Source organism: Paroedura picta, chromosome 2 (genome assembly GCF_049243985.1).
Source record: "Paroedura picta isolate Pp20150507F chromosome 2, Ppicta_v3.0, whole genome shotgun sequence".
Lineage (NCBI taxonomy): Eukaryota > Metazoa > Chordata > Lepidosauria > Squamata > Gekkonidae > Paroedura > Paroedura picta.
Window position 1 is genome coordinate 176,314,763 of NC_135370.1, and position 15,942 is coordinate 176,330,704.

General features: G+C 45.8%; 1 protein-coding gene across 1 annotated transcript in view; it reads left to right on the plus strand.

Moving 5' to 3' along the window:
- The first annotated feature begins 1,243 nt into the window (after positions 1 to 1,243).
- Positions 1,244 to 15,942, plus strand: part of PPP2R5E (protein phosphatase 2 regulatory subunit B'epsilon) — a 42,887-nt gene continuing 28,188 nt past the window's right edge. Inside the window, 2 exon segments of the mRNA XM_077323908.1 lie at positions 1,244 to 1,482; positions 14,204 to 14,305. Coding sequence (XP_077180023.1) covers positions 1,357 to 1,482; positions 14,204 to 14,305 — 228 coding nt within the window. The 5' untranslated portion in view covers positions 1,244 to 1,356.

Below are 15,942 nucleotides of genomic sequence, written 5' to 3' on the forward strand. Positions count from 1 at the left end.
AAATTAGCGTTAGCCCCCGGGGGACTTGAGAAGCATTTTATATTTTCATATGCATTTTATTAATCTTTTGAAAATGTGCAACTAACCTTCCACTGTGAATAAAATAGACATTGCCAACGGTTTGAGATGTCTGGGACAGCATTTCTGTGCCATATAACTGATTCCCACAATGCGCTAACTGCATTAGGTTTCTGTAACTGCTCCTGAAAGCCAGGGAACCCTTGGAATTATATGGATGCAGCATGATGAATATATGGGTGGGAAAGCTTCCAGTAAGAAAGGGGGAATTAGACATAGTGACTCTTCTTTATTTGTCGGTGGTTCTCAGCCTAGGGGTCGCGACCCCACTGGGGTCACCTGGCCCCTTCTTCGGAGTCCCCAGGTTGGTTGCTGCGGCGGCAGGTGTAGTCAGGCAGCGGTGGTGGGTGGAGGCAGGCGGCCAACGACAGCAGAGCCATTGCAATGGCCGCCTCCACGCTGCCAACCGTTGTGTGCATGGGCACGCTCGCATGCGCACGCTACCCATGCGCTTGTGCTGCCGCCACCACATTTGGGGTCGCAGCATCAGGGGGCAGGAGCATTATGTTTGGCGCGGCCAAAACTTGATCTTCGGCAAGCTGCATCAGCAGTGTCCTAAGGTTGGTGTTTGATTCGTAATTCTGTCGCATAATTATCACCAGTGTTGTTACCTTTGGGACATGAAGATTTTTTGCTCTAGTGTGCACTGGCTTCGAGAATGTTAATTTAGAAACACTGCTTTGAAAAAGAGCTTAAAAAGAGGTTCACTGTCATCATTTTGATAACTAAAATGTTTCCCAGCGGTCAATTGTCCCAGTCCCAGTCTTAATATATGGCATAGGCATTTTCGACGTGTGGGAATCTGAGGCATATGGTATCCATCTCTGATCTCCTTGTAATGCAGAAATTTTGTTTATTCTTCTGTTGCTTTGTTAGTTGAACTGTGTTTTACACAAATCCTACATGAGCTAAGTGAGATCTGTGGGACTTTGTTCTTGCTCAGAGCTATGGATAACTTACTTGTGAAACCATCGATTTGGTAATAATCGACAAACAGGGGTAATGATAGTATCCAAATCAGACCTTGCAGTTCCTACACAAAGCACAACACACCTCCACACCCTCCTCAAAGCACAACAGTTGACTTGGCAGTGGTTTCGTGGACATTTAATAAATTCCGGTGTCTTTTGACGGTGCCCTTTAGATTTGTTTCATAATGGAATTTTGCTGGACTCACATGCTTTCCTTTTCTTCTTCCCCCTTACAGACGTTCCATCTTCAGAGCAAGCTGAGTTGTTCCTAAAGAAACTTCAGCAGTGTTGTGTCATTTTTGACTTCATGGACACACTTTCTGATCTTAAAATGAAAGAATACAAGCGTTCCACTCTTAATGAACTTGTGGATTACATTACAATAAGCAGAGGCTGTTTGACAGAACAGACTTACCCTGAAGTAGTTAGAATGGTAAGTTGCCTTTTTTTTATCATGAACATTTAAAATTCAAATAGAACTATCTCGTTACAGTTGGATGCCCAGTATAACAAGAGTTAAGAAGGCTAAATGGGAATATTTGGTCTGTGTATTAATACGAGAATAGCCTTCAGAAAACAGGGAAGACGTTTTTTAATTGAAAGAGACGTTATGTTCAAATCACCATGCAAAATTCACCATGCAAAATGTGAGTAAGCCGTTAGAAAGGTGGAAATATGCTGTGAAAGAGCCTTACTAGAATTTAACTTCTTAATTTTGTTTATATCCAGACCTTTACAAGTTGGGCTTCTTATTGTTCAAAGCAACTTTGTGTTCATAGTTAGGTTGCTGGCTGGCTTCATTAGCAACTGTCGAAGTATTTATTTAATTAATGTATAGCCCGCCCATCCCACCCAAGCTGGCTCGAGTCGGGCAACACAGTAAAATCCCTGCAAGAAAACTCCAGTAAAACAGCATAAAATAGTTATCCCCATGCCTTGGGAGCTGTCAGTAGCTGTCACATATTATATTAATGTTTGAGAAAAATACTGTTCAAATGTAAGGTGAAGAGATTTTCTGCATTGGCTACGAACGTTTTAGTGCCCTGCAGATAGTTTGCATGGCCCCTAATACTACATTGCTCTTATTCTAGTCATCATCACGAATTGCAGTGGCACTACTTGGTCTAGCATTTTGTAAAATGACTATGTTATTTGCATGGAATGATGATATAATAAGCTATCGTGAAGACCTCCCGTGTTTCCCCTGCAACTGAACATGAGTGTGGGTTGGATCAATTTTTGTACTGGTATGTACAATCTGAACACATTTCGTGACTGCACGATTCTGTCTCGGAAACGGAAGATACCTTGATGGCTGATTCCCACAGTCCAATCAAGGAGGCAGCGTCAGGTTTTTGGGACTTCCTGACTATTGCCTGTGGGAGTCACCAGGTATTTATCCTGCCTTAACAGCAGCGGTTCTCAACTGCCCTCACACCAAAACCCCAACTGTAGTGGCTCCGGTAGCGCATGTGCACGCGCACAGGTGCACAACAATCCGGAGATGACCAGTCTTGAAAAAAACGCTGCTTAGTGAAGAACATAGTTTGAGCCTTTTGTCTTGCAAAACCCAAAGGGGAACGAAAACCCAGCCTTAACAAAGTCAGGAACTCAAAAGTCGAGCTATAAAACAATATAAAATTGTAACAATTATTTATTAAAGTACACCAATATTAGGTTAAAAACAAAGTAAAAGCTATATTTAAAAACTATACAGATCTAATTGCACATGAACAGGCCAAACCCATTTCGACCCTACTGGGTCTTCTTCAGTGGTCAATAATCTTAATGCCGCGGACTAAATAAAGCCGTAAGGGCTTCAGGGGAGGAGTTAGGGCGGGCTCTGTCCGGGATGAGGAAGGGTGCCGATTGGCCCCTTCCTCTGGACAGACCATCGGAGGCCTCTCCGATTGCTGCCCCGCCACCAAGCGGGGCTCGCAGTTGCTCCCTTGCCGGTGGCCTGATGCGTCGAGAGGCGCGAAGCGCCTCCAACGCGTCAGGCCACCGGCACGCGGGACATGGCGGCCTGCCGACTTGCCGGCTGCGCGCTGCCCCGCTAGCGCCCGCTGTATTGTACGTACAGCGGGCTTGCTTACTAGTATTAAATAATGCACTCATGTCGAAAACCAATAATGAAGTGTAGCTGGGTGGTCCAGGGAAATCTGCTAGGTATAGCCCCAACAAATACTGTTATAGTGTTTCTTTTTGGAGCCCCACCTTCTAAGATATGTAATATATATCAAAGATATAGGCTAGATATCAGGAAAAAATGTTCACAGTCAGAGTAGTTCAGCAGTGGAATAGGCTGCCTAAGGAGGTGGTGAACTCCCCCTCGCTGGCAGTCTTCAAGCAAAGGTTGGATACACACTTTTCTTGGATGCTTTAGGATGCTTTGGGCTGGACTAGATGGGGAGTATGGCCCCTTCCAACTCTATGATTCCATGATTCTAGTATCTAGGAATACCATTCTCAACTGCTGTTTTACTCTGCATAGAGTGCATCTTGTGTGTCAGAGAAAAACAGTGGCCATTTTACACAACCACAGACACCTCACAGAGGCAGCTCTTAAGTAGTCCTGGCCAGTCTCGAGAACATGGAGCCTGATGGTTCTGTCACATCACACCATTTTGGAGCAGAGATCCAGGGAGTTCATTACTCTTACGAGCAAGACTTATACTTAGATGATAGTGATGCCAGTGGGGCAGACAACCAGTACACTACCCCCCCCCCCCGGGTTCTTCAATAAGGAATCTTTTGATAAGATTCCATATTATATTCTTATTGACAATTTGGTAAAATGCGGTACTGTTAGGAGGATCGAGGATTGGTTGACAGATCACATCCAAATTATGCTTGTGAATGGTTTGTCATCTTCTTTGGTGTAGTGGTTAGGAGTGCGGACTTCTAATCTGGCATGCCAGGTTCGATTCCCCACTCCACATGCAACCAGCTGGGTGACCTTGGGCTCCCCACAGCACTGATCAAGCTGTCCTGACCGAGCAGTAATATCAGGGCTCTCTCAGCCTCACCCACCTCACAGGGTGTCTGTTGTGGGGAGAGGAAAGCCACTTTGAGACTCCTTCGGGTTGGGAAAAGCGGCATATAAGAACCAACTCTTCTTCTTCTTTGAGAAGAGTGACGAATAGAGTGCTTCAGGGATCTGTCCTGGGCCTTGTGTCGTTCGACATATTTATAAATGATTTGGATTTGGATGAAGGAATAGAGGGGGTGCTTGTTAAATTTGCAGATGAACGAAACTGGGAGGGATAGCAAAACACCTTGGCTTCCTTAGGCTCCTATATAGGTGAATTATGGATTTTGTCCTTCTTCAAGGGAGGATAAGTACACTGTCGGAGAGCAACTGCAAGTGCTCCTGGCAAGTACTGAACACAAAGCCATTTTGACTGTTCCGCAAGCTATAGCAATATATAATAACTAGAAAATAGAAAATAAGCCCACTGTGGAAGAAATACAGCGGGCCCTAGCGGAGGGGGAGGCAGACTGGGAAAGGAAGGGAGAAGAGGAAAGGAGGAATGGGAGGGAGAAAAAAGGGCAAGGGGTCGTTGAAGGGATGGGTAGAAGGGAGAAAGAAAGGCAGTAAAGGAGAGAGACAGGAAGCAAGTGAGAGGGAAAGACAGAGAGACAGGAAGGAGATGGAGAAATAGAGGAAGTCTGAAAGTCAGGAAGTAAGAAGGAAGAAAGGAAGGCAGGCAGAGAGGTAGGTGAAATGGGAGGGGACGGGGGGGGTGAAAGTTAGGGGGGGAATCAGGATGGGGGAGGTGGGGAGGTAAGAGGGGGTAGACAGGAGTGTGCGTGGGTGTGGGGGGGAAGGGGACGCAGAGCGCAGTGGGTGCGTGGCTGTGTGTGTGAGTGTCTGTGTTTCTGTGGTCAGTGGGAAGTGGCGGCGGGGCGATGGTGGGGGGCGGCCAGGGGGGGTTGGCTGGTGAGGCTGTGTGTGTTTGTGTGTGTCTGGGTGCGGGGAAGCAGCGGCTGTGAATGGCCATTGGGAAGGGACTCCAGGGGGGAAAGGAGCAGGTACGGCGCGTCTGCGACGCGGCGTCCTTGCTCCTTTGCGAGGGCAAGGGGAAGCCAGAGGGAGTACTCACCATCTGGGGAAGGCTGCTTCTCCTTGTGTGCGGTGAATCCCCGGCTGGGCAAGGCGAGGCTGAGGCAAGCAGCCAATGGGGAGCCGCGCTTGGCTCTGGAGTGACACTCGGAGGGCCCAATCAGGAGCCACTTTGCGGCTTCTGATTGGGCCCTCTGAGTTTTTATCCCAGACAGAGCCCGCCCTTTCTCCGCCCCCTTAGGGCTTACTCTTTTATTTATTCCGCTCCACAGGAGTGGTTAAAGATGTGAATAAGTACATTAGTCCAGAGTCTGGTTATTAGGACTGTTTTTAACTGTACTAGTGTCACACTGCTCAAGCATATTGGGTCAAATGAGTAGTTTCATTTAACTACGTGAAAGAATATTGCCTTTTTACTTATTTATTAGATTTATACAGAGAGCCAGCTTGGTGTAGTGGTTAGGAGTGCGGATTTCTAATCTGACGAGCCGGGTTTGATTCTCCGCTCCCCCACATGCATGACCCACCTCACAGGGTGACTGTTGTGGGGAGAGGAAGGGGACTGTAAGCCGCTTTGTGAGTCCTTCAAGTAGAGAAAAGCGGCATATAAGAGCCAACTCTTCTTCTTCAGTAATCTCAGGGCTCTCTCAGCCTCACCTCCCTCACAGGGTGTCTGTTGTGGGGAGAGGAAAGGGAAGGTGATTGGAAGCCACTTTGAGACTACTTCGGGTGGAGAACAGAGGCACATAAGAACCAACCTTATATATAACTTTTTCCATTTGATAAATTATTTTTGTCGAAATCGACAGATTATTTTAGAAACAGCATTGTCATTCCTCTAGCTGGTGTTAGGGGTGGGTGGGGAAGAAACAAGTAATACCACTGGGATAGGTTGGGGAATAAGGTTTTTACTGTGCTCCAAAATCTCGCTGTTCCGAAGTGGCAATTTATGCTCTGGGAAAAACTGCATTGCCGTTGCAGCCAGAGAAAGCCGACTTTCTGAAAGCTTTCCCCTTCAGGTCTAATCCGTCCTTTCTGCTGCTAGGGGACCTCCGTCTTTCTCAACTGAGCAAACTCTTGCTTGTTCTGACACCAGTGGCAGATTTGCCCTTGGAAAATGCATTCGCCCTTCCCTTTTAAAAGCTCAGATTCATTGTCAAGGATTTTTTTGTTGGTTTGAAAAATTCCATCAAAGAGGAGCCCGGATCTAAAGCAGATGAGGTTTTAATCTCCTGGGAAAATCTAGAGCCTCTTTCTTACCCTGTTGTGGGTCCTCATACTAGGTTAGTTTGCATTCTTCATTTGCTCCTTCTTTTCCAAAGACACCTGGAATGTATAATCTGATCACATCAAACATACTTTCATGTAGCATTCCGCACAGTTTCTCACATAGCTTAAACCCATTCATTGTCTCTGTTATCCTCGTTCAGTGTTTTTTTTTTCTTTCAGACTCTGCAACATTTTGTCTGGTGGTATTGGAACCAGATGTTGTACACTATTCCAGAGGAGACCACACAATAGATCTGAGCAGATTCCTCACAGGGATTTACATATGATACACTCAGAAGCCCATGTTATCTCCCCCCCCCCCCGCAGTTTACAATCCAAGTTGGCCTCCTGATAATTGCCTTACCTAGCCTCTTGTGGCGCGGGGTGGTAAGGCAGCCTACTTGCTGTCTGAAGCTCTGCCCATGAGGCTGGGAGTTCAATCGCAGCAGCCGGCTCAAGGTTGACTCAGCCTTCCATCCTTCCGAGGTTGGTAAAATGAGTACCCAGCTTGCTGGGGGGTAGACGGTAATGACTTTGAAAGGGCATGGCAAACCACCAATATAGTCCTGTGGCAAGTCATTCCACCAGGAAGGAGCCGCAACAGAAAGGCCCTGAGCCACAGGCCAAAACACTTTACTTGCCATCAAAAGAGGATCTCTGGAAAGATGAACAAGCTGAAACTTAATCCTGACGAGTCATTGTTTCTCTGTATTATTAAAGAGGCAGTCCAGGAGCTTCATATCTCTTCTGTCTTTTATGGGATTACACGTCCCTTGAAAAGCCAGGTTTGCGCTTGGGAGTGTCAGCTAATGACATTCTGGGATCAGCCAGCTCCAGCCACAGGGATCCATGCTTTAGTTACATCTAGATTGGACTATTGCAATGCGCTCTCTATTATTATTCTTGTTGCATTTGTATCCCACCCCACAGCACTGGACTACTTTCACCAGGAGACTTTACTCATCTCTACTGGCCTGTATTTATTTAAAACATTCCTTAGACATTTTTCTGTCACGGGCTCATGGGAATTGTAGTCCATTGACATCTGGAGGACCACAGGTTGACTACCCCTGCTCTACTGGACTATTGCAATGTGCTCTACCTTTGAGCATTCAGAAATCACTGGCTGGACTCCTGTATGGAAGTGTGTGGCCTGAATACGACTGCGATTACACTGGCTACCAATCCACTCCTGAGCCCGATTCATGTTTTTTTGACTTTTAATGTCCTGCGTGGCTTGAAGTTGGGGCATCTGAGAGACTGTTCTCTCCCATGTGTTCTTGCCTGTGTATTAAAATGATAAGGAGAGGGCCCTCTTAACTGTTCCACCAATTAAGCTTGCTTGGCCGGGTATACAAGGAATTATGGAACACCGTCCCCCAAGAGCCTGTTGTGGCGCAGAGTGGTAAGGCAGCAGACATGCAGTCTGAAAAGCTCTGCCCGTGAGGCTGGGAGTTCAATCCCAGCAGCCGGCTCAAGGTTGACTCAGCCTTCCATCCTTCCGAGGTCGGTAAAATGAGTACCCAGCTTGCTGGGGGGTAAATGGTAATGACTGGGGAAGGCACTGGCAAACCACCCCGTATTGAATCTGCCATGGAAACGCTAGAGGGCATCACCCCAAGGGTCAGACATGACCTGGTGCTTGCACAGAGGATACCTTTACCTTTTTACCCCCAAGAAATCTACCTGACCCCTTCACGTTTGGTCTTCAGGAATCGGCTGAAGACTGATTTTTTTTCTGGATGTTTAATTAATGCAGTTCTAAACCGCCCCTAGATGACCGGTTTGATAGGGGCACTCTATAAACGGAAATTAATAAATCAATAAAACCAAAATTTAAAAACATTTCTTTATGTATTTTTTGTGTTCTCTACTTTATATATATTGTAAGATGTAAGGTAAGATGCCTTGAGCCCCATAGGGAAGAAAAATGTCTAAGGAATGTTTTAAATAAATACAGCCCAGTAGAGATGAGTAAAGTCTGGTGAAAGTAGTCCAGTGCTGTGGGGTGGGATACAAATGCAACAACAATAATAATAATATATGGAGCATGTCCAGAGGAGGGTAACGAAGATGGTGAGGGGTTTGGAGACCAAGACTTATAAGGAAGGGTTGGGGGAGCTTGGTCTTGTTTAGCCTGGAGAGGATACCTAGAAGCGTATCCCCCATCCAGAAGCGTACCCTGTCTCTATCTTCCGGAGTATTTGCCAGTCCTCCCAATTTGGTGTCATCTGCAAACTTGATGAGTAGTCCCTCTACCCCCTCATCTAGATCATTAATAAATATGTTAAAAAGTACCGGGCCGAGCACCGAGCCCTAAGGTACCCCGCTACTCACCTCTCTCCAGTCTGATGAAACACCATTGACAACAACTCTTTGAGTGCGGTTCTCTAACCAATTCCCTATCCACTTAACTATCTGAAGATCCAGATTGCAGTCCTTCAACTGATCTTATAATGTAAGATCTGATAAGGGGATCTGATAATGTAAGACCGTGAAGCAATATGAGGAGTACCTGGGACCAGGCTGATGCTTGCCTGTGGTGAGCCAGTATCTCTTTCCAAAACGTGACATGCTGATATTGCAGCAGGGTGACTGATGCCTAGCATCATTGACTGGAGGGCAGGCACTGCAGGAAAGATGCTAAACTTCTCCTCTCCTATATCAAATTAGTCACTGCATCTATAATAATGCCATGCTGATTACCGTCGTGCGCCATTCACAGTTATCACCATTTGGATTAAAGTAAAATATTTTCCCCCAGCGCTGCTGTACAAAATAATCTGCAGGAAATTTTGGAAGGGAAATGCTGTGGCGATATGAATGTATCGTATTATTAGTTCTTAAAACTTTAATAAGGTGGGTTACGTCTGACATGAGGTTTTTCCCAATGAAAGAACTGTCCTCACTGGTTCCACTGAGGAACCGCACTAACTGTCAGGAACCTCTTCCGGATGTTTAGGGAATTGTAGTCCATCAACATCTGGAGGACCACAGGTTGACTATCCCTGTGTTACAGTGTATGGTTTTTGGAGATGTTCGGAGGAATTAAAAAAAGAAGACTCTCCCCCCTCAAAAATAGCCAGGAGAGACTGAGCATATTCATTGACCTCCAGGAGTCACAGGATATTGGGGCCATTTCGGGATATGTTAAAGGGGAGAAATGGAAAGGAAGAGGAGGCTGGGTAAGTCCCTGATAGCATCCTGAGAGGAGATTAGAGCCGTGGATATGCGCTTAGAGTCCTGTGTCCTCCAACCATAATCCCCGCTCCCTTCCCTGGGCTTTTTGTATAGCTTTTTGCCCTTGATGGCACTGAAGCTAATTGATCTGGTAGGTGGGTGTGAGCGGGGGGGGGGGGGTTCATTAGGGCTGGAGGCAGATCCTCCGATCCTACTTAATTATTGCTCTTCCATGGAGGAGTCTTTTAAATGGGAGAGCACCTTGTAATATTCTGGAATGGGAAATGAAATTAGTATTGGGAAATGTAATCTATGAATTGCACAGACCACAACCTCACATCCTCTTCTGAAGCTTTTAATAGAGGCTAGATGGCCATGTGATAGAAATGCTGATTCTGTGAATTTAAGCAGATGGGGGGGGGGAGGATTGTGTCAGTGGTTTGGTTCTTGTGGCCTTTTCTGGCATGCCCAGGGAAATGCCGATCGCCACTTTGGGGTCAGGAGGCAAATTCCCTCCAGGCTGGATTGGCCGGATCTTCTAGTTCAGCGGTTCTCAACTGCTCTTACCTCGCAATCCCAAATGCAGTGGTGGCGGGGTCTGCGGGGGCGCGCTGGCAGGCAGTCGCAGAACAGCGTGGAGATGTTTGGTTTATTCCTAATTTATCAACTTGCATAACAGTTAATCGGTAATGCCATTAGATTAAACCGAACTTTTAAATGTTAGAGATTGTTTTGCATATTTTTGTTTTGTTATATATTGTTTTATACATTTTGTTTTGTTTTATATATTGTTTTACTTTGGACTTTTTAAATGTATAGTTTTACTTTTTTGAATGCATTTTGTATTTTTTAAATTGGTCTTCTAGAATATGTGTGGATTTCGTGTCAAAGGAGAAAGTGCATTATTGTATCAGCTCTATATTTAATGTTTATTGCAAGGTGTGATCCCCACATTGCGTGATTTTTTGTTTTGTCTGATGCCAGCCTATATTCGTGTGCATAGGCTCTGCGCAGAAGCGATGGATGGATATCAGGCACACTTAGTTTGAGAAAGTGGCCAAGGCAGCCATAAGCATACCCATGTATCCTCCCACATTCTCCCACATTCTCCAACAATGTCCGTGTTGGACTGTAGATGCTTCAAGTTTTTTATGTTAGAGAACCAGCTTGGTGGTGTGGTTAAGAGTGGAGTACTGTAATCTGGAGAATCAAGTTTCAATCCCCATTTTCCCACCTGAAACTGCTAGATGACCTTAAGCCAGTCACAGTTATTTTAGTACTTTCTCCTTCCCCCCTGCCTCATAAGTGGCCTGCTGTGGGGAGAGGAAGAAAAAGACTATTATAATCTGCTTGGAGACTTGGTGGGTGGCAGCAGAGCAGAGTATAAAAACGTACTCCTTTTTTTATCAGTGGCCTGTATATTTTTATTTTTGTTTTAAATGTTCTTTAGAGAGGTGATGCTGGCTAAGATTTGCTGTCTTCTTTTATTATGTTTGTAATGCTGTATAAAAGAGCTTCTTGTGGCGCAGAGTGGCAAGGCAGCAGACATGCTGTCTGAAGCTCTGCCCATGAGGCTGGGAGTTCATACCCAGCAGTCGGTCAAGGTTGATTCAACCTTCTATCCTTCCGAGGTTGGTAAAATGAGTACCCAGGTTGCTGGGGATAAAACGGTAATGACTGGGGAAGGGAATGGCAAACCACCCCGTATTGAGTCTGCCATGAAAACGCTAGAGGGCGTCACCCCAAGGGTCAGACAAGACCCGGTGCTTGCATAGGGGATACCTTTACCTTTAATAATGTATACAATGAATTTCAATTCAATTTCTTTTACAATTCTTTTATATACCAGAAGGAACAACCATAACGGCTTCTAGATAAATTCTTTCATTTGGACCATCAGTGGTTGAATCCTCCAATCCTTATATTACTGTTTTAATATTTTAGTATCAAAATTTAGTATCAATCGGCCATAGGCTCTCTAGGGTACCACTGGTCGTTGACTAGCGTACCTTATTTTATTATTATATATATTTATAATTATAATTTTATTGGTTTATGTTGAAGACACTACTGGACTCTAAATTTGCTCTGCTGCTTCAGACCAACATGGCTACCCCACTTGAATCTATCTTGCTTACTCCACTTAATGACGCAAGATTTGAACTGAGGGCTTTGAGCCACAGTTCAGTCATTTTGCGACTGTGCTAAAAACAAAGATGCACAGACAGATCTGTGAACTGTATGAAATGAACAGTGTGAATACAATACCAGGAGAGGAACTTAATTTGTAACAGCAGCAACAACAAGTAAACGTGTCTATTTGTTACATGATCCACGGGCAAATTTAAAACTGGTTTGGTTTTTTATTTCAAACCGACTCATCTGTCAGTGTGAGATGCTGTGGAAAAGCAGTACCTATTTGTGCCTGCCAGAGTTCTATAAAAACCAGCATGATTTCCCTAGTATTGAAGCAAACAGGCACCCTCTTGTGGTAATAATAGGAAAGGCAAATTGCAAGAACTGATTTCTTGGTATTAGTTTTCAGTACTTTAAAGCAGGGGGTAGTCAACCTGTGGTCCTCCTGATGTTCATGGACTACAATTTTCATGAGCTACAGCGTTTCCTGGCAGGGGAATTGGGAATTGTAGTCCTGAACATCTGGAGCAGTGGTCCCCAACCCGCGGGCCACGGCCCGGCGCCGGGCCGCGGCTCCTTCTTCCCTCCCCCCCCGAAGCGAGACGCTCGCCAGGCCGCGAGCAAATCGGCCACCAAGCAGCCGATTAGCTCACGGCCCGGCAAGCTTCTCACTTCGGGAGGGGAGGGAAGAGAAGCTTGCCGAGCCGCAAGCTAATCGGCCGCTTTAGCGGCCGATTTCCTCGCAGCCCGGAGGGGCCGGGAGGGGAAGCCGCGGCCGCCGGCATGGCGGCGGCGCAAACACGCATGCGCGGACTGCCACGCGTGCGCGGGCCCCTGGGCCGCCCTCTCCGCCCACTACGCCACAGCGGTCCGCAGCAAGCGGAAGCTTGCGGACCGCTGATCTGGAGGACCACAGGTTGACTACCCCTGCTTTAAACCTTCTCTAATTATCCTTAACCCACTCACCTCCTTCATTGGTTTTTATATAGCATTTCTTCACTTCCTAGTCCAGCTCCTAGTTTAGTTATCAGAAAAGACTGGACAAATGACTGATATTGTAATTATTTGTTTAGCTTACCAACCTACCCACTACCCAAACCTATTTATTTATTCATTCAGTTTAGATACTGCCGTTCACTGTGATGTTTTTACCACTACCAATATATCGGTTTGTTTTGGTATTCATTATCCTGACAATTTACTAGCAGAGCAGAAACACAACCTGAAAATTGATGTCTGCAGATAACAAGAGTGGCTGGCTAGCAAGCTTTCTTTAAGTTTCAGATCTTTTAAAAGTACGATTGTAGTATTTTGGACAGTGTCCTACAGCTCGGGCTAAAATCCCTACTTAATTGGTGAGCTAGTTGAGATCTGAACAAAGGTATGGTTGCATCCCTAATGGCTGTGGGTCATTATATTTTATTTATTTAAATTTATGAGCTGTCCTCTCTGCTAGAGTAGACCCAGGACAGGGAACAACATATAGCAAACAATGCATTAAAATCACAAGTAAAACAATTCTACAATGAGGCAGGTATTATATAAAGTTATATATTATATATATATAATTATATATTTATGATTATATAAAATAAAAGACAGGAGGAGAATAGATGCTTTTGAATTATGGTGTTGCGACAAATGCTGCGAATACCATAGACAGCCAAAGTTACCAACAAGGTAGTTTTAGAGAGGAGCAAACCAAATATGTCCTTAGAAGGGAAGATATTGCAGCTAAGGCTGACTTACATTGGACACATCATGCGATCCAACTCGCTAGAAAAATCAGTAATGCTCGGCATGGTCAGTAGCAAAAGGAAACGTGGTTGCCAAAGGATCCACTGGCTCGACACGATCAAAGTCGATTTAGGGATAACCACGAACCTACTAAAAGAAGCAGTCGGAGACAGGGGCGCATAGCGAAGACTTTCCTATAGAATCGCCAAGGGTCAGACACGACTGAATGGATGACATCATCATCATCATCATTGTATAAAATGAGGCAGATGTAGGTTGATAGGGACTGATTGCCCATAGTTCTCGGAAACAGGCAGTGGTTAGGCTAGAACAGCCACATTAACCAGACTCTTCTCCTTTAGTTGGTGGCTGCAGTTATGAGCAGCGATAGCCGCTATTTCATAAATGGATGAAATCTCTATAGAAATTGCAATCGGTGAGTGAAGAGCAGAGGAGAGTTTAGGTATTCTTTTGAGTAAATTCTGGCAATTTGTAAATGCTGTCTGATTTTCTTTGCCTTGTAAGACGTAGGCGATCAGGAACGTTTTATAGGGAAAAGTGATGGTAACAAAACAAAGCTGGCAGGGATAAAAAGCCCATGGCTGAGATGGAAGAGAAATCTTTTATAGGGGATGCAGAAGGTCCTGGATCCCCTTCACAGCTGTCTGAAGACAGGAGCCATGTGCAAGTCACTGTACTGAAGACTCTCGGCACCGGCTGTATTTCTACAAGAGCAGCTCCTAATTTTGTTCCTTTTATTTCCTAGGTATCTTGCAATATTTTCCGAACTCTTCCTCCTAGCGATAGCAATGAGTTTGATCCAGAAGAAGATGAACCCACCCTTGAGGCATCATGGCCACATTTACAGGTGATTTTCAGTCTTGCATTTTCTTAAAAGTCGCTATGCAGCAGAATAGAACCCCAAGCAAACCTTTTTCTATGTAGAGACGAGGGGAGAGGGAAGGGAGAGGGAAGGGGATGAATTTGGCAGAGATGGGAAGGCCCTCTGGCCTGTGGTAGACCCCAGAGCGTTCTTCCTCTTGGGTTTGCAGCTGCAAGGCCCTGTTGGAGTTTGAAGAAGAGTCAAGCAGTGCTTGGGTCACTGATACGAAGCCCGTTAGGTGTAGTGAAAGGTGCATAGAAATGCCCCACTAGAGAAATAATCTCTCTCTCTCTCTCTCTCTCTCTCTCTCTCTCTCTCTCTCTCTCTCTCTCTCTCTCACACACACACACACACACACACACACAAAATATATTTCTGGTAAGCCCTTGGAGGAACAACGTCTCTCATGGCTTAAGTGCCACTCAGCGCTTAACACCCACTCAGGGCGGCCGTCCCACCCCTGAGTGCTTCCTCCTCCAACCGGCTTGCCTGTCTGTCCAGCAGCCAACCAATTGCGTTCCGTCCCCCACCCTTGGCCACCCCCTCCTCCTTCCACAACCTTCTGAGTTTCGGAGGCTGCAGATCCCTGTCATGTGAGAGCTGCCCCTGCCGGCAAGGTCCCTTCCTGGGGGCCTCCAGCCTGCAGCCTTTCCAGGTCCTGGGTTGAGGGGGAGGCTGTTTGCAGAGCTCTTCCAACCCCCCCCCCCCAATCTAGTGCCTGTTTTATTCCTGAATGCAACAGGCATGGCCCCTAATGTGTGTAGTGTGTGTGTGTGTAAAATATTATGTGGTGGAGGAGGGGAGGGAATGCCTCAGGACATAAATGTTAGGGCCTGGTCAAACCTGTATCATATGTTGAGATACATGTAGTGCCTGAATTCAGCCAAAGTACTATATACGCTTGTGGGAATGGGCCTTTCCTGCCAGGATGTTGAACCGAATAGACTCTTCTCCTGGAGCTCAAGGGATCCTTACAAAAGGATCTGCAGAAATTGCCCTTCTCCCAAGACAGAAGTGCCATTTCCTTAGCACACTGGCTGAGGAGAGCGCTTGGATCCTACCCAGCTTGAGAATTGTACATTGACAGATGTTCTGGGGGTTTTTTTGCTTGGACTTCTGCTTCAGGTTTTCCTTGCAAAAGAGTGTACTATCTAAATTATCGCTTTTAAGGAAAACTTAGAGCTTTCAGTCGTCCAGCATTTCTAGCTCGCAAAAAATGCCAGAGTGTCTCTCTGCTACGCTGCAGTTTCTGCAACCCATTCCATTTAGTAATGAAAAACACCAGTTTTGCTGCTCTCTTTCCATTCCCTTTTTGTACCATGAACGAATGGCCTGTTTTGAGGAGTTGTTTCTCCCTCCTCCCATAAATATGCAAGCCTAGATGGACAGAGCACCCAGCTGAACAGCCTTTGTTATTGGCTTCCAGAAGTTCCTTCAGGGTGAAATGAAAATAATAAGAACAACAGAGAGGAGACGACTGAGAGGGGATCTCAAAACCATCTTCAAGTATTTAAAGGGCTGCCGTATAGAGCAGTGGTCCCCAACCCTCAGTCCGGGGACCAGGACCCAGATCGATCCGTGGATCATTCAGTACCGTGCCACGGCTCCTCCTCGTCCTCCTC